Source organism: Hemiscyllium ocellatum, chromosome 21, assembly GCF_020745735.1.
Source record: "Hemiscyllium ocellatum isolate sHemOce1 chromosome 21, sHemOce1.pat.X.cur, whole genome shotgun sequence".
In the NCBI taxonomy this organism is placed as follows: domain Eukaryota; kingdom Metazoa; phylum Chordata; class Chondrichthyes; order Orectolobiformes; family Hemiscylliidae; genus Hemiscyllium; species Hemiscyllium ocellatum.
This window is the reverse complement of record NC_083421.1, coordinates 55221755-55243243: the sequence shown is the minus strand read 5'-3', so window position 1 is coordinate 55243243 and position 21489 is coordinate 55221755. Positions and strand designations below refer to the sequence as shown.

At 40.6% G+C, this 21489-nt stretch overlaps 1 protein-coding gene across 1 annotated transcript in view; it reads right to left on the bottom strand.

The window, feature by feature from the left end:
* LOC132825764 (hemicentin-1-like) overlaps positions 1-21489 on the bottom strand; it is a 436368-nt gene that overhangs the window by 151405 nt on the left and 263474 nt on the right. Inside the window, exons 47-54 of the mRNA XM_060841228.1 lie at positions 21276-21443; positions 17635-17748; positions 16227-16313; positions 13538-13729; positions 10346-10519; positions 6352-6465; positions 4386-4531; positions 1953-2103 (exon numbers count right to left, since the gene is read on the bottom strand). Coding sequence (XP_060697211.1) covers positions 1953-2103; positions 4386-4531; positions 6352-6465; positions 10346-10519; positions 13538-13729; positions 16227-16313; positions 17635-17748; positions 21276-21443 — 1146 coding nt within the window. The remainder of the gene's footprint in view (positions 1-1952; positions 2104-4385; positions 4532-6351; positions 6466-10345; positions 10520-13537; positions 13730-16226; positions 16314-17634; positions 17749-21275; positions 21444-21489) is intronic.

Here is a 21489-nt window from a genome sequence, read left to right as displayed (position 1 = left end):
CCAGCACAACCACATCGAAGCTCCCAACCATCGGGAGAATTAATTATTATACCCATACTTATTCAGGATCCTTCCTCCCAGGACACAAGGCTTACTAAACCTAATCATCACAGCTAAACAAATGCCCTATATAAAATGGCAGACAAGTATGCGTCCAGGTAATTCAATAAGGGATGTGTTCCATAATTAACCTTGCGTATCTAAGGAAGATAAATTTACAAGCCCAAAAGAGAGACAGGGTCTACCTTCACTTCAGTCCCCAGGACCTTCTCTATTAATCCTGTCAAGTGCTCCAGTACCTTGTGGCATGACCACAAACAATGAGTGGGGATACCTATGCTTATTTTGTACAGGGCAGACTGGAGAGTCTCCCTTTTTTGAATTTCATAACACGATCTGGGCCAAATGAACCCTATGAAGAACCTTCAACTGCGTGGCGTGTGTTCTGTTATAGATCAAAATCTTTCTCACATTCTTCCTAATGTCCTCCCATGTCTCTGAGGGGATCTCCACTGCCAGGTCTTGCTCCCAGACTTCACATAGTCACTCAATGTTGTTCGAGGCACCACACCCCAGCAGTGGTAGAGAATACTAACTGAGAGAATGCTTGCGGCATGAAGCACTCTCCTCTCTGCGTCAGACTTTTAGGGGTTGGTCAAAAGCATAGTCTTTTTTTGGATGAAGTCCCTAACCTGAAAATAATGAAAATATGCTTGGCAATCCATACTTGTGGCTCATTTGGTTGAAGGACATCATGACCTTCCCCCTCAAACACATCTCCAAAACAGGAGACTACCCTAGTGCTCACAGTTGGAATCCAGGGTCCATCATCCCTGGCCAAAATCATGGTGTACCAACTATAGAGGTAAGAAAGGATGTTTTAGATAAACTGCACTCGCTCTGTCACATTAATCTCCATGCTTTGACCGTGTTATTCCATAGCTGTCCTCATCTTACCCATAAACAACAAACTAGTAAGGGGGCATTTTACCTGGGAGGCCTTGATATCCAATAGATTGATCCCGGGTCCTCACAAGCCCAGTCGCTTATGAAGGACAGAAGGGAGTTTAGTTGGTATCTCTTAATATCCAGAAAGTCTACTCCCCCTAACACTTGGGGTAATTGCAATTTGGCAAGATTAATGAAGGGTCGCCTATGATGCCAAATAAAAGAATTAAACCAACTCGTGAGTCTCTGCAACGTTTGCTTGGGTAACATCAGTGGGAGCATTCGCACAGGATATAACAGATGAGGAAGGATATGCTAACAGTTCATTATTGTTTTCTTGCGGCTAAGAGCTATTTATTTATGATAGCAATTCTTTTTCACCTAGTCCAGTTAATCTGGGAATAGCTTTCTTTCAGTGCTGCAACTCATCTATAATTCTATCATTCCATTGTGGAATAAATGACCAGCTGAAGCCATGGACTCAATATATTCAGAACACAATGAGATAATGGAAACAGAAATGCTCAAGAGATATGGCAAATTAGCAGATAAGAGAAATCGAGATCAATCAGAAAAGATCTGACTTATTGGGCTGGCTATTTCCTGAAGAATTCTATAGGTTCCAGTTGTCTTCTATTTTACACATTCCTTAAGAGTAACACGGCTGAGATTGAGAACACATATTTTTAGTGATTTGAAATTCAAAACACACCAGGCAGGAGGGTCCCATCCTGAGATTCAGATGTCATAAAGGAACAGCTTAAGCCTTGTTTTCAGACTTTATGGTATGCTTGGAATCCTTTTGATGCATTACTCCCTTGTAACACAATCTAAACCATATGGAACTGTGCATTAGAATACCAGGAACGAAGGACTCTGCATGAGGATATAGGCAAACTGGAATTCCACAGGGAAAGGACAAAGAAAATTGGTAGACCACACAGGGACTTCATGGTAAGTTGACTGTATTTACACTATTTTCCATTTCTGGAATTATTACTGACCTTGAATGTTGACATGAAAATCCTTCTCATCTTCCCCTGCAATGTTTGTGGCCACACAAGTGTAACGACCCGTGTCTGACACCCTTGTGTACCTTATTTGGAGGATATGTCCTTCGTCAAGAATCTGAAGATGTTCAGTTCCTGTCAACAGCTGGAACAAGAGGAATGGTCAGGATTTAATGGCTATACTATGACATATTTTGCCCTCCCCTACAAAGTGGCTGATGTCATGGATATTGTTACTGATTCTGTGCTTGGAATGGGGAGGGTGAGAGAAAAGCAACGCTGATTAAAGTAGGATTATAATAGTGCGTTCTAAGACCTCTGGCCCAAGTTCTTTCTGAATGCAGCTAATCAATGTCATGTAGAGATTGGTGGATTAATCTTCTCTTTAGCTTCATGCCGTTGGTGTTTACATGAATGTGTGCCTGGAATGTCTAAAAAAAATGGGAAATGGACGCAGGATAGATTTGGCTTTCTGGTAAACTCCACAGAACTCCTGGAGTGATGAATTAACAGTTAAAAGCAGACATTATTTCAATTTTCCTTCAATATAGCTTTGCCAAGTGATCGTGAAAACATTGGGTGTGAATCTAATTTTAGTGGAGAGTCGGTGAGTATCTTAATTTGCTGATAGTGAAGTTGGGGAGATGGTAATTAATAATGAGGACCCAATGACAATCTCAGGAGGTACTGGAAAACACCAAGCAGGTCTGGTAGCATTTGTGGAGCTAGAAACAGAGTTAAGATTTCAAGTGTGTGAACTGAAACCAGCCCTGCTTCTCTCTTTATTGATGCTGCCTGACCTGCTCAGTATTTACAGCATCTTCTGCTTTATTTCAGATTGTCAGCATTTGCAAGACTTTGCTTTTCCAAAATTCTGAAGGGATATTGATTATGTGGTGAAAATGGGAATGGGGAATAAATTGGATGACAGAATTTAGTTAAAATAAGATTGAAGGAAAAGCAAGCTGGCATATATAGCACTGTCATAGCTATAGCATAACTCAAAGCATTTCACAAAATATCTCGAAACTGCATATACCCTGGACAGGAGACAGCATCAGATTTTAGGGGTTCAGGTTGGCAAGGCGTTAAAGGTAACATTTACAGTGGATAAACATAAAACAGCACCTGGATAACTGAGCTTTTTGGCAAGAAATATACAGTAGAGTAATGGTGGTTGTATATAATAGTTATAATGGTAAATCCATTTAAAATATTAAAATCTGGAGTAATATTTGCAGTTACGGGTTCCACACAAGGAGAGACAATGATCTGGTGGTATTTTTGCTGGTAGTTCAGAGAGGGGAAAGTGAGGACTGCAGATGCTGGAGATCAGAGCTGAAAATGTGTTGCTGGAAAAGCGCAGCAGATCAGGCAGCATCAAAGGAGCAGGAGAATCGATGTTTCGGGCATGAGCCCTTCTTCAGGGCCTTCCTCATTCCTGAAGAAGGGCTCATGCCCGAAACGTCGATTCTCCTGCTCCTTGGATGCTGCCTGACCTGCTGCGCTTTTCCAGCAACACATTTTCAGCTCTGGTAGTTCAGAGACCCAGGCAATTCTCTGGTGTATCAGATTCAAATCCCACCAGTTTAAAGTTTAAACTCCTATCTGGTCCTTTAGGAGAGGAAAACTGCTGTCCTCACCTGGTCTGGCCCAAATGTGATTCTCAATAACTTTGTTGACTCTTAAATGAAATGGCCTGGCATGCCATTTGGTTCATCAAATGACTGAAAAGTCTCAGAAAACCAGAGAGATCACTTACACCTACTAGGCACAGGAAGTGACAATGTAAAACTTAGCTCCATCAAACCTACAAAGCCCACCTTACTGACATCTGGGAGCTGCAAGGTGTGAGATTTATGTATTTATTTTGCAGTTTGGATTCTGAACTAACATGAAGGTTTCGGTCAGTGTGTAGGAATGGGTTTTATAATTAACTCGTCAACATTTCTGGAGATATAATTTCAAGACCAGTATATGACAGTGTAGCTGACTGGGTGCACTTCTGGAAAGATAATGAGAATTTCTATGTATTGTGAGCTTTACACTTGGAGAAAGAGCAAACTGAAACACAGCAGCTTGCTTTTGATTTGGAAGAATCAAAAAGCGATTTTTGATGGGCAAAAAAAAACAAATAGGAAGATTCTGTTTTCAGTTTGCAGAAGACCTGGCTAGGGTCAGATGTAAAAATAGTTTCACCTGGAGAAAGGAGTTAGTTCAATGAGAGAAAATATAATACCCAGAGTGGCCTAAGTCTTGCAATTTCCATACCAGTACACCCGCTGCCTGTGAAGAGTTCTCAAGATCTGGGGATAAGATTTGAGTATCTTACTCACTGATCTATATCAGGATCTTATCAAGTAAGGCTGATTGTTCATAGGAAATCCTTTTTTTCAGTTATGAAAGCCAGTGTGAGATTATTGTTACCTGACCATCCTTATACCAGCGAAGAGCAGGAACTGGGGTTGCCCATGATTCACACACCAGTGTCAATGTGGTGTTCACCTTGGTCTTCACCTGAGTGACCCGAAAACCTCCTGCTGTCTGATCATCCTTTGCTATAACTGGAGGAACTGATGTGAAAGAATTTTTTAAAAGTGTTACCAACCAGTTCATCATACTAAGCTTTGTACCAAAAGATGGTTATCATTTTGCTTACCTGGCCAGTTCTGTCTGCTCTCTGGTATTAATTGCATCAATTGAAGTTAAACATACAGATGGAGGGTGCTGAATGGATGTTTACTTGAGTACGTAAAGAGACATTTGCTATTCATGAGTTAATTAGGAGGTATATAACTGCAGTCATGATTTGGAGATGCCGGTGTTGGACTGGGGTGTACAAGGTTAAAAATCACACAACACCAGGTTATAGTCCAACAGGTTTAATTGGAAGCACACTAGCTTTCGGAGCGACGCTCATCACGTGATGAAGGAGCGTCGCTCCAAAAGCTAGTGTGCTTCCAATTAAACCTGTTGGACTATAACCTGGTGTTGTGTGATTTTTAACTTTATAAATGCAGTGTTTGCCTCTAATTAAAACTATCTCAAGTAAAGACTGGCTTTGGACTCTTCTTTTGGCAACTTGCTATCAGGAACATAACACCCAGCTCATTGATTTCCCACTCAAAGGCTGCGAACCCTCTGAAATTATCTTGGAAATCACCAGTAATTAAGAATTAATCTTTAGCATTGTAATAGCAGGAGTAATATCACAGGCCCTGAAGCATACAATACCCTAAGAGATCTTAGCAGGATGGATGTGAAAATACAGTTTCCTCTTGTAGGAGAATCTAGAATTAAGAGTCACTGTTTAAAAATAAGGGATTGTCCATTTAAATCAGAGATGAGGATAATTGTTTTCTCACCGAAGGCCATGTCTCAATGGAACTCTTCTTCAAAAAGGCAGCAGAAGCAGAGTCTTTAAATGATTTTAAGGCAGGGATAGATGGATTTTTGATAAGCAAGAGGGGGCCATGAAGGTTGTTTTAGGTGGGCAGAAATGTGGAGTAATCAGATTGGCCATTATCTTAAAGTTTAAGAGCCAAATGGCCTACTTCTGCTCCTAATCCATATGTTCATATGGCCAATAAAGAAATTCCTCTTTGAAAACTTTGCTTCTGGAGTTAAAAAATGTAATGGAAATGTGAATAAATGCTGTTGACTGATGATAGAGAAGCATTTAATCAAAGTCATTTCCAAATGACAGGAAATGATCCTGCACAGTTGAGTGGAGATGTCAGTCAATAACAGTAAAATGTGGATGGGCATTTGGAGGCATGTTCATTGGGCATGTGTTGAAAACTCTGGGAATATATACCACTAAAGGTGGCAACCTTCTGTTTAAGCCAGGCCTACATAGATGGAAAGAACACATAAAAATCAGGCCAAGATCCCAAGCTGCTCTTTCACACCTATTAGTAGTTGTACATCATTAGCAGTGGCAGTGGAATGATAATCAATCATCTGCCCAACATAACAGATATTAAACAAAATGGGAATCTTATCTTTACAAGCAATAACATTTTTCAGAGAGAAAAGAAAAATCAAAGTAAACCTTTTCCATTTCTAAGTAAAGAAAACAATTTGGGAAGATGGAAGCCAGAAATCCTGATTCCATTATTGGATATGAATAATTATTCTTTAAATGGAGACTAAAATTCAAGGAAAAAAAATCAATGAAAATATAATCGCAAATGGGTCTGATTTTTTAAATAGCACAAGTTAAAAACATTTGTGAGACTGAACTAAGCAAAGCCTATTTACCTCTGAGAGCTTATCACTTTTTGTTTTCATAGTCTGCAGCACCCTTCTCAACCATAAGTTATTGTTGTTTTCTCTTTTGGATGCTTCAGGTTTTGATTGTCATATACTAAACGACTGAGAACACACTTACTGAAGACTTTGAGCTCATAGTCCTTGACAGCTTCCCCTGCTATATTTGTCACAACACAGCTGTAGCGACCAGCATTTTCTTCCTGTACATTCAGAATCTGGAGTCCACGACCTCCTGAAAACAGAAGGGCATAGTAATATCTAATAAATTATGTACGTGAAATCTTGTTGTAAAAAAAGACACGTTATGGTCACACCCACGATGGATCTGCTTACACACTGTGAATATTGGAAAACCAATGTCTGCTAATATCTGCCATTGCTTGTAACTCAGCACGCATCAATCCGGAGTTCAAGCACTCCATAGTTCATATGCATGTGGTGTCAATAGACATGGCCTATTTGATAATCTGCCAAGTTCTTTTACATTGCAAACCTCCCAATTTCCTGATGCCTGTTATGGCCAGGCGATTCAGTGGCTTTAACTGTAATGTTAGGGAAAGCAACCTTATCATTTGCAGCAAAGGATCTGTGTGCAATTCAATGGGAGATTCACCAGTGAACTAAAAATATTCTTGTCCTCATTGTTCAGAGAAAGTGATATAATTTTCTAGCTCAGCTCAAATTGTCTATGGGCGGCACGGTGGCACATAATGGGCGGCACGGTGGCACTAATGGGCGGCACGGTGGCACAATGGTTAGCACTGCTGCCTCACAGCGCCAGGGACCTGGGTTCAATTCCCGCCTCAGGCGACTGACTGTGTGGAGTTTGCATGTTCTCCCTGTGTCTGCGTGGGTTTCCTCCGGGTGCTCCGGTTTCCTCCCACAGTCCAAAGATGTGCGGCTCAGGTGAATTGGCCATGCTAAATTGCCTGTAGTGTTAGGTAAGGGGTATATGTAGGGGTATGGGTGGGTTGCGCTTCGGCGGGTCGGTGTGGACTTGTTGGGCCGAAGGGCCTGTTTCCACACTGTAAGTAATCTAAGTAATCTAAGTCTTCTGATGAGAGCTTCATAGATCGGGTCAATAAACTTTTGAGGTTTTAAAACAAGAGGTGAACCTATAGAAACTTTAAAAATTCTTACAGGGCAGTGCCCATCGGTTGAAGAGTCTAATTTGGGAGTACCTCAGAACGAGGGAGTAATTATTTAAGGATGAGATGAAAAGGTATTTCTTCTCTATGAAGGTTTGGAATTTGCTATCCCACAGGAATGTGAAAGCTCAGTCATTGAATATGTTCAAAGTTGAGATAGGTATAATTTTGGAGACTAGGACAACAAAGAAATCAGTTGAAGATCAATCATGATTTTACAAATGGCAGAGCAGGCCTGCAAAGCCAAATGAACTATTCTTATTTATTATGCTCTTGTTATAATTTAATTACTGAACAAAGGATTTGGGTTTAATGAAGGGTTTATGTGGGAAGAAATGCTTACTGAGGTTAGCACTATGGGACTTCAATGATAGAAGAAATAGTATAGCAAGAGATGAAAGCTGCTCAATTCCACTTTTGCTTTCCCAATTTCTGGTATGTCCACACACCTTTTCCAATCCTATTAAAACTTCTCTCTCCCCTCAATATAAGAACTTTATACCTGCTTCTTTTCTCTATTTACAATTGAGGCCTGAAAAACCAGACATTTGTAGTATTCATAGAGTTATCACACTGAAAGAGGTCTTTCAGCCCATCGTGCCCATGCAGGTCATCAAGCACTTTCTACGGTAGTCTCATTTCCCAGCATGTGGCCTATAGCCTTGTCTGCTAATGGCACTTCAAGTCAACATCTAAATACTTCTTAAAATGTTATGGTGGCTCCCACCCCAACCAGCCTTTCGGGCAGTGAGTTCCAGGTAACACCCTCTTCATAAAACAATTCTTCCTTGAATCTCCTCAGAACATCTTCACCTTTATCTTAAATCTATGCCTCTATTCCCCCTCTACTAAGTAGAAATGTTTCTTCCAATGTATCTGACCTGCAGAGTGGTCATCCAGTCTACCAGAAGCATTTAAGATTTCCCACATTCAGCAGGCTATGCAACACAAGTGACTGAGCATCTCTGTCATGTAATTAATTACTAAAAAAACTTCTCACCCTAAATTTAAGCTAAATAGGAACTTAGTCAAGTTATCCTTTGTAAGAAAAGGCTGGACCTCCTACCAAAAGACCATTCAATATTAAAACAGAATTAGACCATTTGGCCCATTGAGTCTGCTCCACTATTTGATCATGGCTGATGTGTTTCTCAATTTGAATCTCCTGCTCCTTCCCATAACCGTTGATCTCCTTACAAGTCAAGAACCTAGCTCAATGACTTGGCCTCCAAAGCCTTCTGTGATAATGAGTTCTATAGATTCACCATAAGACCATAAGACATATGAGTGGAAGTAAGGCCATTCCGCCCATTGAGTCCACTCCGCCATTCAATCATGGCTGATGGATATTTCAACTCCACTTACCCGCATTCTCCCCGTAGCCCTTAATTCCTTGTGACATCAAGAATCTATCAATCTCTGATTGATACCTCTGGTTGTAGAAATTCCTTGTCACTCAGTTCTAAAAGATGTTCCTTCACTGTGAAGTTGTGCCGTCAGGTCCTAGTCTCTCCTACTTGTGAAAACATCTTCTTCATGTCCACTCTATTCAGGCCTCTCAGTATCCTACAAGTTTCAATGAGATCCCCTCTCATCCTTCTGAACTCAACAAAGGACAGACCCAGAGTGCATAACTGCTCTTCACATGACAAGCCCTTCACCCCTAGGATCATTCTTATATAAGTTTTATATGGCCTCAGCAGTACATCTCTGCTGTTGTATTCTCATCCTCTTGAATTGAATGCTAATAATGCATTTGCCTACCTAATCATCAATTGAACCTGCATGTTAACCTTAAAAAAATCCTCAACTAGGATTCCCAAATCCTTTTGGGCTTCTGATTTCTAAAATGCTTCCCAATTTAGAAAACAGTCTGTGCCTCTATTCTTCATATCAAGGTGTATAACTTCACACTTACCTACATTGTACTCAATTTGCCACTTCTTTCTCTATTCTCCTAGCCTGTCCAAGTCCTTCTGCAGCCTCTCCGCTTCCTCAACTGTACCTGTCCCTCTAACTACCTTTACTTAATGGAGCTATAAAGTGGACATAAACAACTTACCCACAATCTACAATTACCTCATTGCTTTGAGTTGGTGGGCTCCTGTTGAGAGTATGTTGGTATTGAATGGAAAGGCTTATATCATAAATTCTATGCAAGTAGAATAAATTCTTATGGAATTCCAGGCTGAATTAGCATTAAACTTGGGAACAATTAAAAAACAACATACATTTATATTGCATCTTTTGCTACTTAGAACGTCTCAAGGCACTTGAAATACCTGTACTTCTTTTTTAAGCATAGTTAGTAAATGTGCTGTGATAAATGCAATAGTCAATCTGTGCAGCATCTAAGTCCCTGAAAGAGCAGTGAGATAATCATCAGGTCACCAGGAAGAAATTCCGTGTTCCTCTTCTGAGAGTGCTAGGGGATATTTGAAGCCCACTTCAAAGAAGATGGGGTCTTGTTAGATATTTCATCTAAAAGATGGCACCATTGATAGTGCATACCTGCAGCACACTGTACTGAGTTTCACCTTTGATTGGTTTGCTCAAATCTCTGAAATTCGACTTGGACCCATGGCCTCATGGTTCAGAAGAAAATATATTACCAGCTGAGGCATGGCTGACAACTATGGTTTCGATTGGACTAAAGCTGATTTAGTTTTGACTTTCAATGGAGATGAATTGCTGGGGCTATTTTGACAAACATGTTGCTGGCAGGGCTACCCACCAACTGTAGGAGCACATCAGGAAGTCACACACCACTCCCTACAGTCCACTGTCCAGGTGAGCAATTGTGATAAATACTTCCACAAGTTCCTGACCTGCACTTCTGGAGGAGAACCTCTATTTCATGAAATTGGTGTCATTACTTATATTTGTAACACTACAAATAGGGAGGGCGGTTGAAGAACAAGACATTTGGTTACACCAAAATAAAACACCTTGGTCGGAAAATACCTGGCAATAGATGGATATTCCTGGAAGCCTTAAAGGGTATGCCGTCCTTGAGCCAGGTGATGGTTGGGCTCGGATAGGCCTCAGCCTCACATGCCAATGAAGTTGGATTATTCACAATAACGATGACATCCTCTGGAGTGCCATCTTCACCAATATTGGGAATTCTGGGTGTAACTAGGAAAATGGTAACACACAAGGACACGATATTCAGCACGGAAGTTTTCCACAGATCCAACACTGCCATCCAGACTGCAGCAGGAAAGGGCCAAAAGCTGTTGCACCAATTCAGTCAAGTGCTGAGTGACCTCCTGTACCATAATGACTCGATGAAATAAAGCAGTTATCACCATTTAAGTTGTTGACTTCTTCTAGTATACTGAGAGTTTTGAGGACATGGACATATGCCTTGCTCCCAATCTTGCAGATTGTAAAAGGAATTGGCACAGGGAAAGGAACAATAATGGGGACCAGGGGAAGGCTAGGATTGGGAACAGCAGGAAGAATGGAAATAGGGAAAGGAATGAGAAAGGTAAATTGAAAGAAATTTGGGTCAGAGACTCTGTAATTTCCTCCTTTGTCTCTAACAGCGGTCTGGGATACAACTCATCTGGACCTGGGGATTAGTTCACTTTTAGGCCTTTGTTTTTGTCTGCCTTTGCTGAAATATTATTTAAATTTCAAAGCAAACTGACATCATTAACCATTGCAACAATATGATCAAATAATAGTGCACTGCCAGAGATGAATATTTTAAGCAAAGATTGAAAGATTTTTGAAAGTAAGGGAATTAATGATTATGGTGAGCAAGCAGGTAAGTGGAGCAGAGTCCATGAAAAGTTCAACCAAAATCTTACTAAATGGTAAAGCACGCTTGATGAGCCAGATTGCCAACTCCAGCTCCTTACTCTTTTATGTGGTTACCTTATCACAGTATTCACACAGGATCTCAACTGAATTGCGATTGGCATAATATGCACTGCACAGTCTCTCTGCTTAAAGGGGAGAGCAGAAACTATGTCTCTAGTTTCACCATCACTTTTTGTTCCTGTTGTATGTGACAATGCCACAGATTGGTATTGTGCACTATTCTCAACCTATTGTTGTGATCATCTAATCAACCATCCTAAATAATCATTCCTTCTGTCACTGAGACACAGTGTCAGCAATGTGCATCATCTACAAGATGTGCTGGGAAATCTTTCGTGGTTATTTGACAGCACCTTCCAAATACATGAACTCTACCAACTGGAAAGATAAGGGCTGTCGATACTGGAACACCACCGCTTTTAGAATCCCAGTCCAAACTACACACTTGTAACAATGATTTTTTTCCCTCATTATAACTGGGTTTCGATCCTGGAACTCCTTTCCTAAGAAAGTAACTTTTTTGACCATTGGGGAGTTCGAGGGGAGCAGGAGTAAGGAGAAAAGGGGAGTTAAGGCTGTTATCAGCCATGATCTTATTAAATCCCAGATAAGACTCAAAGGCATTGAATGGCATACTTCTGCTCCTAATATATTTGTCTGAATCAAAGGTACAATGTGTGTATCTACACCACATGGTCTGCAGCAATTCAAGAAGATGGTTCACAACCACCTTCACAAGGGCAATGAGGCTTGGGCAATAACTTCAGGCTTTGCCACCTTGAGTAAGAATAGAAAAAAAATTAGACGAGATTAAAAGGAAAGAGATGAAAAAGGGAAGAATGGATAAGAAAACTAAACTAAAATTTAAAAAAAATTTAACAGGATTTTAGATTGGAAGCTTATACCAAATAATAAGTACTTCTTTGCCCACAACAGTTCAAACATGTGATCCAATTGAAATATTTTATCAGCATGTGTTCAGTAAAGTAGCTCTACCTTTTTCTACTTAACTTTGGTAATAGCTAAGCATTACTATGCGATTTCTTACAGTTTCTGAATTCAACTTCTAGTGGTTAGTATTCTAACCACAAACTGTACAATTCAACACTACATTAGGTGTAACTCAGGAAGGAAGTGAGAGGGGTTGGAATGTGAAGTATCACAATGGTGGTTGGCTCTGTTTGCGGTAAAGATGTATAGAGTATTACTCTAGATAGATTCCTTTATCAGGGAATCCTCAACATTGGAGCTTGTCTAAAGCATTCCATTCTCCTCGCTGAAAATCCCATTAATTAGTTCTTTCAGTGATAAACATTCTTAATATGGGCAAGTTGTCTGGTACCATGGAGTAAGGGGAAGTGTCTTAGCACTAAACATTCCCCATATGGTGAATGCATAGTCTTTACAGGGAAAAGAGGGGAGAGGGGAGATAGACAAGGTGCTTCCAATGGACTAAAAAAGAAATCAGTAACCCAGACCACTTTTAATGACTTTGTAGTTGCAGTATCCTATTAATCACCTGTCCAATTTATTGTTCTGCACCTACCAACATATTAATTTTTGGTCAGTTGAAGTTGGAAGACTTTTTACTTTTAACTCACTTTTATCCTCAGGTGCAGCTCTCACCAGTTGGTGATCACAAAGTTTTCTAGCAGTGATAGTCTGAAAATTAACTCAAGATTAACAAATGCTTGCCCTCTGAATCACCCCGCCCCTACTCAGCAGGATGTGGCTGATCATTCCTTGGTACAGATGGGTAGCATTGTGGTTACGTAACTGGACAAATAATCCAGAGGTCTGGGCTGATGTTCTGGAGACATGAGTTGAATTCCTACCATGGCAGCTGGAGGAATTTAAAGCCAATAAAACAATAAACCTGGAATTAAGATCTATTCTCATCAATTATGATCTTGAACCTTTTTATTGTGAAAACGCATCTGGTTTGCTGTTGTTATTTAGGAGAGGAAATCTGCCATCCTTACCCAGTCTGGTCTACATGTTGCTCCAGGCCAGCACAATACAGTTGATTCTAAACTGCCCTCCAGGAATGGCTGAGCAAGCCACTCAGTTGTAGGGTTGAGCCACCACCTGCTCATGAGTAATTACAGATGGACAACAAATATTGGCCTTGCCAACAATATTACATCCCAAGAATGAATAAAACAAAAAGGCACTCCATTGTGATATAAATGGAATCAAGAGAGAGGGTCAAAGTTTACAATTATAAATTTAAATTCTGGTGCTCCACATCATTGCGATTCAGTGTGTCCCAATGCTATCTATCCCAGTAAATAGACAGAAGTGACCATTCTTAATATCACTCACCTAGAACACTGAGATGGTAATTTATGGATTTGTCACCCACAGAGTTACTTGCGACACAAGTGTACTGTCCTGTATGAGACAAAGTTGCTTTGAAGATTTCCAGAACAGACCCATCTGATGAAACCCGATAATCTGTACTGTCATTCAGTTCCTGACCATCTCTCAGCCAAGTAAGCTGCGGCTTTGGATTGCCTGAAATGAATGATAAAAAGCCACTGATAGATTATGTTATGTTCTTTGCATTTTAATATTATCGTAACTCCCGTAACACAAACATTGAATTCTTACTGAGAACAAGTGTCAGAAGATTTATTTTCAGAAAAACTGAAAACATTACACTCCTATCACAGACATTGGTATAGTCTGGACTCAAATTAGTTGACTAACTGACTGACTTTTGTGCTGATTGACAAAGTATAGCAGTAGCTATTCAAGGTGAAGCTGATACCTTTACACAAAAACATCACATGGCATGATGCAACTTAATTCTCTTAAAGGTGCATGCTTCCTTGATCATAGATATGTATAATATGTCACAAAAATTATGGCAGCAATTTGTTTGTTGGTGGAAGCTGCCTTTTTCTCATCAGTGACATTAAACTATGAATTGGAATGTGTTTGCAGAGCAAGTCCTACACCTTGGATCTCATTAAAAACATACGGGGTAAATTACACTGTCGAGCATATGTTACATATAGGATAAAGTAAAGGCTCAGGGTTTGCCACAAAGTCAACATGCAGTTGGAATAGTACACCTGGTGTTCATTAGAGAAGGCACATCTTATTTTATTCAGAAGATTGTATTACAGAGAATAGTGTCACCAATTTATTTTACTCCTCTTTCACACTACTCTTTCCATTGATATTTTTGTTATATCACAAGACTATTTATCACTAGATGGCATTATCACCAGCCTATTAACCCAAAAACCTAATGACCTGGGGACTTGGGTCGCTTTCAACCAGTCTGGAATCAAGGACACTTTGCAAAACTGGAATCGAAGTTACTCAGGGTACAAACCCTGAGCTAATTGAAGTCATACTGGCACATAGGAAGATGGCTGTGGTTGTCAGAGGTCAGTCATCTCAGTTTCAGCATATCTCTGAAGAAGTTCTTCAAAGTAGTGTCCTAGGCCTAACAACTTCAGCTGCTTCACTAATGACCTTCCTTCCATCGTAAGGTGAGAAGTGAGGATGTTCGCTGATCATTGCACAATGTTCAGCACCATTTGCAATGCCTCAGATACTGAAACAGCCCAGGTTGAAAGGCAACAAGATTTGAATAATATCCAGGCTTGGGCTGACGAGTGGCAAATAATATCTGTAGCACACAAATAACCATCTCTAATAAGAGACAATCTAACCACCATCCCTTGACATTCAATAATGTTACCATCACTGAAAGACCCACTTTCAACATCCAAGGGGTTACCATTGACCAGAAACTCAACTGGATTAGCTGCATAAACACACTGGCTACAGAAGCAGATCACAGATGAGGAATACTGCAATGAGTAAATCACCTCCTGACTCCCCAAACCCTGTCCATAGACTACAAACCACAAAATCAGAAGTGTGATGGAGTACACCCATTTGTCTGGATGCGTGCAGTTCCAACAACACTTAATAAGCTTGACACCATCCAGAACAAAGCAGCCCGCTTGATTGGCACCACATCCTCAAGCACCCACTCTCTTCAACTCTGATGCTGAGTAGCAGCAGTATGTACATCTACAAGATGCACTGAAGAAATTCACCAAAGGTCCTTAGGCAGCACTTTGCAAACCCTTGATCATTTCTATCTTGAAGGACAAGGGCAGCCGGAACATGGGAACACCACCACCTGAAAGTTCCCTTCCAAGCCACTCACCATCCTGACTTGAAAATATTTCAGTTTTCCCTCACTGTTGCTCGATCAAAATCCTGGAATTCCCTCCCTCAGGACATTGTAGGTCAACATACAGCAAATGGCTGCAGTGATTCAAGAAGGCATATCACAACCATTCTCTCCAAATGCAACAAGGAATGGGCAATAAATGCTGGCCAGCCAAAAACACCTATAAATATGAAATTGTTCTTTTCCACTCTGGAGGTCAAGGACATAATGTCATAGAGTCATATAGCGTGGAAACAGTCCAATCAGTCCATGCTGAACAAAGATCCCAACACATCAATGCAAAAGATAATATGGAAGCATGCACAGCAATCGTCAGCCAGAAGCTTCGGGTAGATGATCCATCTTGGCCTCCTCCTGTGTCCTTAGCACTATAGATACCAGTCTTCAGACAATTCAATGATGAGAGTAAAAATAAAAATAAATGAACAAAATCAAATTTCGACATGGACAGCAACAAGCAAATTAGTCTCAGCTTCACCAAATATGTTTAACAAGTGGGGAGAGCTAATAATTAATTTAGTTTTCTTTCCAAGAGCCAATCCAGTGACTCTCCCCACACTCTCTCCCCTCACATACAGTATGCATGTGGACATCAGGAGAGGATCAAGGCGAGTTATTTCCTGATGATTGAATAATGGCAGGTTGAGTAAAGTATCAAAGTTATGAGGAACCAAATTCCAGAATGACTTCTTGGTTTTAGAAAGGGCAACAGCATGAGAAATACAAAAGCAGATGTGCTGACATGCAAAATCGTTTGATTAAATTTAAAGAAAGTCTTCAAGATTCATTCACCTGTGGCCAAACAAGTCATGTTGATGTCCTGTTTTTGCTTAACTTCCACCTTTTCCACCTGATTTTCATTTAAAATACTGGGCGGACCTACACAAACACAGAATGTGGGAATTTTAGTGAGACATGATGGACTTTACATCCTCACTGAACTTCCCCACTTGATAATAGTTATCAGCTTTACACTAAGAAATTCCAAACTAAGCCTCTGATTTGCTCCTCACCTTTGAAACAAACACTCTTGAAAACTTTATTGTCATGCATTTGGCAAGCTCTTCCAAAGAGTAATCAAGGACTCTATGAGATGAATGGTTTCCTTCTATGCTATACTATTTACTGTATTATTGCATTGGTCTACATCTCTTCCTGAGAAAGTTGGAACATTCACTACCTTAATTTGTCCAGTTTGAACTTTTTCACACCAATAGGGTTGCTATAGAACCATAGAACCCCCTAATATGTGTAAGTAAGCCATTCGGCCCATCGGTTCCACACCAACCCTCCGAAGAACATCCAACCCAGACCCACCCCTCTACCCTATCTCTGCATTTCTCCTGACTAATCCACCTAGCCTACATATCCTTGGACAATACAGGTAATTTAGCATGGTCAATCTACCTAACCTTTGGACTGTGGGAGGAAACTGGAGCATCCAGAGGAAACGCAGCAGGCAAGGAGAGAATGTGCAAACTCCACACAGACAATCGCCCAAGAGTGGAATCAAACCTGGGTCCTTGGCACAATGAGGCAGCAGTGCTACTTTTGGTTACTATGGTAACCAAACTTTCTGGTTACTCAAGGAGAGGCCATTATTATTCAAAGAGCTGGTCTGAGTTAAGTGGTTTCTGAAGAATAACAGAAGATTGAGTGTTAGGAAACATAAGAACTGTGAGTCAGCCATTCAACCTCGAGTCTGTTCTACCAATCCGCAGGATTATGCTATTCTAAGACCAATCTGTTCAGATGTGTTGTAGTACACTTCTGGAGCTGCTGGGACTTGCATCTGGGCCTTTTTGGTTCAAAGGGCTGGTTCACTATTACCGCACCTCAAGAGCCCCCTGTCAGTAGGACCACTGTTGATTTGTACCTCGCGTGAAGACCCCACTGAGTCTCACTATCTGAGTTAATAATACATGAAGTGTAGCCACTTTGGGCACCAATGGATGTCTTGTATCAACAGAACCGACTCCAGAGTCTTCAGAAAAAGAGGCTAGTGGAAGGGGAAAGTAAAGATCGTTGGCCAAGATATTTTCATGTAGCCTTATTTATACAAACTAATGTAAGTTATGGGACCACACAATCCTTAAGTACATCAAAATGTCACTTGTGTGAAGAATTCACAAGCAATAGAGATGTTACAATGTATGATGTTACAGATAGGATTTTGAATAAAATCGTCAACAGTTCTTACTCAGCACATCCACATGAAAATCCTTTGCTGCTTCCCCTACACTGTTGCTGGCTACACAGGAATAATGGCCGGCATCTCCCATGAGCACACGAGTCAATTTAAGGGTTCGTCCACCTTGGGGGTAAATCAAAGAATTGGAAACAATTAAAGCAGTAAAGTAATTCCATAATTAACAATAATTTGTACAGTCATGAAGAAATGGTAAAGGATTATTGAAGGTATCAGTGAAAAAATGCATCATGAAATGTAATCGCAGTAACATCTGAATAATTGCGAGTGAACTGTTTGAGGGCATATATGCCTTTTTACTTTAGACTCCTTCTCTCTGGGCCTCACACTAACAGATGGTACAAGGTGAAGCAGCCTGCAGCTTCTGTCAGTTTAAATGCTAAAAGATGCACATAAGTTGTGTCGTTCCAAAATTTGCATCATCTCCACTGTGGCAAGCCTGAGCTGGCAGTATAGGGCTTCTGCTGCCCACAACTCTGGCAGCAGATCACCGGTACAAGAGAAAATTTCCCTCCTCTGTGGCATAGTATGCTACAGCAATAATGTATTGTGCCCAATTAAACTTTTATTCCAAATGATGAACAGGTTCAAAGCAGCAGCTCAGTCATTTGCTATCTAATGTGTACGTAGATCCCCATCACATTAACACTTGAGAAGTCCAAGTCAGTGGTAATACTGCTTCTCCAGACTAGTGGATAGGAGTTATCCTGGCTTAGTGCTTGCAAGGAAATAAGAAACTGCACTTTAAGAGCTCCGTTGAGGCTTACAAACTGGTAAACTTACCAAGAGTCATAAAATCAGATAGCATGGTCGCAGATCCTTTGGCCCAAATCATCCACGCCAACCCAGGTATCCTGAATTGAACTAGTCCTATTTGCCTGCATTTGGTCTACAGCCCTCTGAACCCTTCCTGTTCATATATCTGTCCAAATGTCTTTTAAATGTTGTAATTTTACTCACCTCCACCACTTCCTCTGGCAGCCCATTCCATACATGCACCACGTCTGTGTGAGAAGATTGCCTCTCAGGTCACTTCTGAATCTTTCCCCTTTCACCTTAAACCTATGCCCTCTAATTTTGGACTCCCCATCCTGGGAAAAAGACCTTGGTTATTCGCCTTATCTATGCCAAACATGATTTATAAATCTCTAGAACGTCACCCCTCAGCCTCCTTTTTCCAGCGCAATGTGTCTCAGCCTGTTTCAGTCTCTCATAATTTAAACCCTTCCGTCCCAGGAACATCCTCGTAAACTTTTTCTGTAACCCTTCTAGTTTAACAACGCTCTTCGTGTAGCAGGACAACCAGATTTTAATGCAGTATTTTAAAAGAGGTCTCACCAATGTCTTGTACAGCCGCAACATGATGTCCCAATTCTGAATACTCTGACCAATGAAGGCAAGCATGCTAAGTGCTTTCTTCACTGCCCTGTCTACCTGCAATGCCATTTTCAAGGAACTAGGCAGCTCTAGGTCCCTCTGTTCACCAACAATCCCGAGAGGACTACCATTAACTGTGTTAGTCCTGCCCTGGTTTGCCTTACCAAAATGCAACATTCATTTAAATTAAATCCCATCTGCCATTTCTCAGCCAATTGGGCCATCTGATCAAGATCTCGTACTCTAAGATAAGCTTCTTCACTGTCCACTATATCACAAACTTTTGTGTCATCTGAAACGTACTAACCATACCTCCCATATTGTCATCCACGTCACTGATATAAATAATGAACAACAGTGGATCCAGAACCAATCCCTGTGGCACACCGCTGGTCACAGGTGTTCAGTCCAACTAATATAGCTTTACCACCACCCTCTGTCTTCTACCATCAAGCCAAATTTGTATCCAACTGGCTACCTCTATCTGGATCCTATGTGATCTAACCTTATGAACCAGTCTACTATGTGGGATCTTGTCGGAGGCCTTGGGAAAGTTTGTGTAGACAACATCTATCCCTTGGCCTTCATCTACCATCTTCGTAACTTCTTCAAAAAACTCAATCAAATTTGTGAGACACGATTTCCCATGCACAAAGCCATGCTGCCTATACCTAATCAGTCCTTGTCTTTCCAAATGCACATAAATCCTATCTCTTAGAATTCCCCCCAACAACAACTTACCCACCACTGATATCAAACTCATCGGTTTATAGCTACCCATTAAAGTGAGGTAATTCGAGTGGTGTCCTTGTGGTGCAGTTGCACAAAAGCAAACCCATATCTAATAAGACACTAGCATCAATGCCAGAATTAGTGCCAGCACTGTGCTGTTATTTGGGGTTGTGAGTAAGAAATACATCAAATGATAGTTCCAATCCTTGTTCAGAAAGAATATGGTTTCTGCAGGAAATTGTATGGGGTCTGCCTTTTCCAGTGAACATTGCAACTCCATCACTGGAGCCATATGTGGGCCTCAACCCCAAAGTTGGAGCTGTGCTGAACTGGCCAACTGACATTCCCATTAAAAGGAAAAGGAATAACAAACTGGCAGATAAAAACCTCACATAATTCCACATTCAACTCTACTTTTAGTTTAAGTAATATTAGGCCCAGTCTAGAGCATTAAGCAATCTGTACTAAAACCTTACTTTTCCAATTCAGGCCACTTACAATTGTAACTAACACCATCAAGCATCAAAAAATGATTTATTTCTCCATCTAAATATAGCAGTAGAAAATAATATGTCAAATGGAAGGCTGACAAGTCTATGAGCAGCAGATTCATGCCAAGGTCAGTACCACCAGATATTAATGCAAATATTGATCTGACACATCATTAAGGTCACATGACAAGAGGGCTTCTTCTCATTATTTTTCATAAGTAGCAAGAGTGTGTCCCTGTGTGAGTGTTTGCTTGCATAAGTGTTTGGAATCACATATCCACATATGCATCATATTTATGTATTCATGTCACAGTCACAGCATCATCACAATTCACAAGGCCATTCAACTTACTGGGTCATTGCAGAACAATTCAGTCAAACCAATTTCCTGATCTATACTGATACTACTGTGAGATTATTTTCCTCAAATGTCCATCCAATTTTCTTTCAAAATTATTCAACATCTCCATCTTTATAGGCTACAGTTCCAAGTCATTATCACTTGCTACAAGAAATCCTTCCTTACATCTCCTGCCTATCACTTGCTCAAAGCTTGAGACCTGTAGACCTTGTATCATCAGTTAATTGAAACAGCTTTTCTTGATTTACTTTTATCTAAACTTGTTGTAACTTTGTTCACCTCCAATGATCCATTTTGATCCAAGGAAAACAACCTCAGCATTCCTCAAAAAGCTAAAATCTCTCAGTCCTGGAACCACTCTGGTACACATCCTCTGCAATCTTAATGTAATGTGTGCTGTGTCTGTGTTATGAATGTGATACAATCAAAATTTATACTGTCAAATAATGTTTACAAGCAGTTTGCACCATTCAGGGATTACTCTCAAAACACAAACTTAGGAAATTACCTTGTGAAGATTTCAAGTGGAACCAGCAATTGATAAACACAATGATACTATTTAATGTCAGTATCAATATGTTTTATGGGGCAAGAGCATTTAGTCAAAAAAGAATTTTCTGTACTTCAGGGATGTGACCCCGATGAGAAAAAAAGGTTACTTCTTGCTTTACCTGACAGTATTTGCATCCTTGTACTGGAGACAATAGGTGATCCATTTCTGAACCAGGTGAAGACAGGTGGAGGGACGCCAGTGGCCTCACATATCAGTGAGATCGAGTTGCTCAAGAGGGTGCTGATATTTTCTGGAGGCCCAATCTCCCCAATGATAGCTGGACGGACTGACCAAAAACACACACACAGTATCAACTGTCAGTCACTGATGCA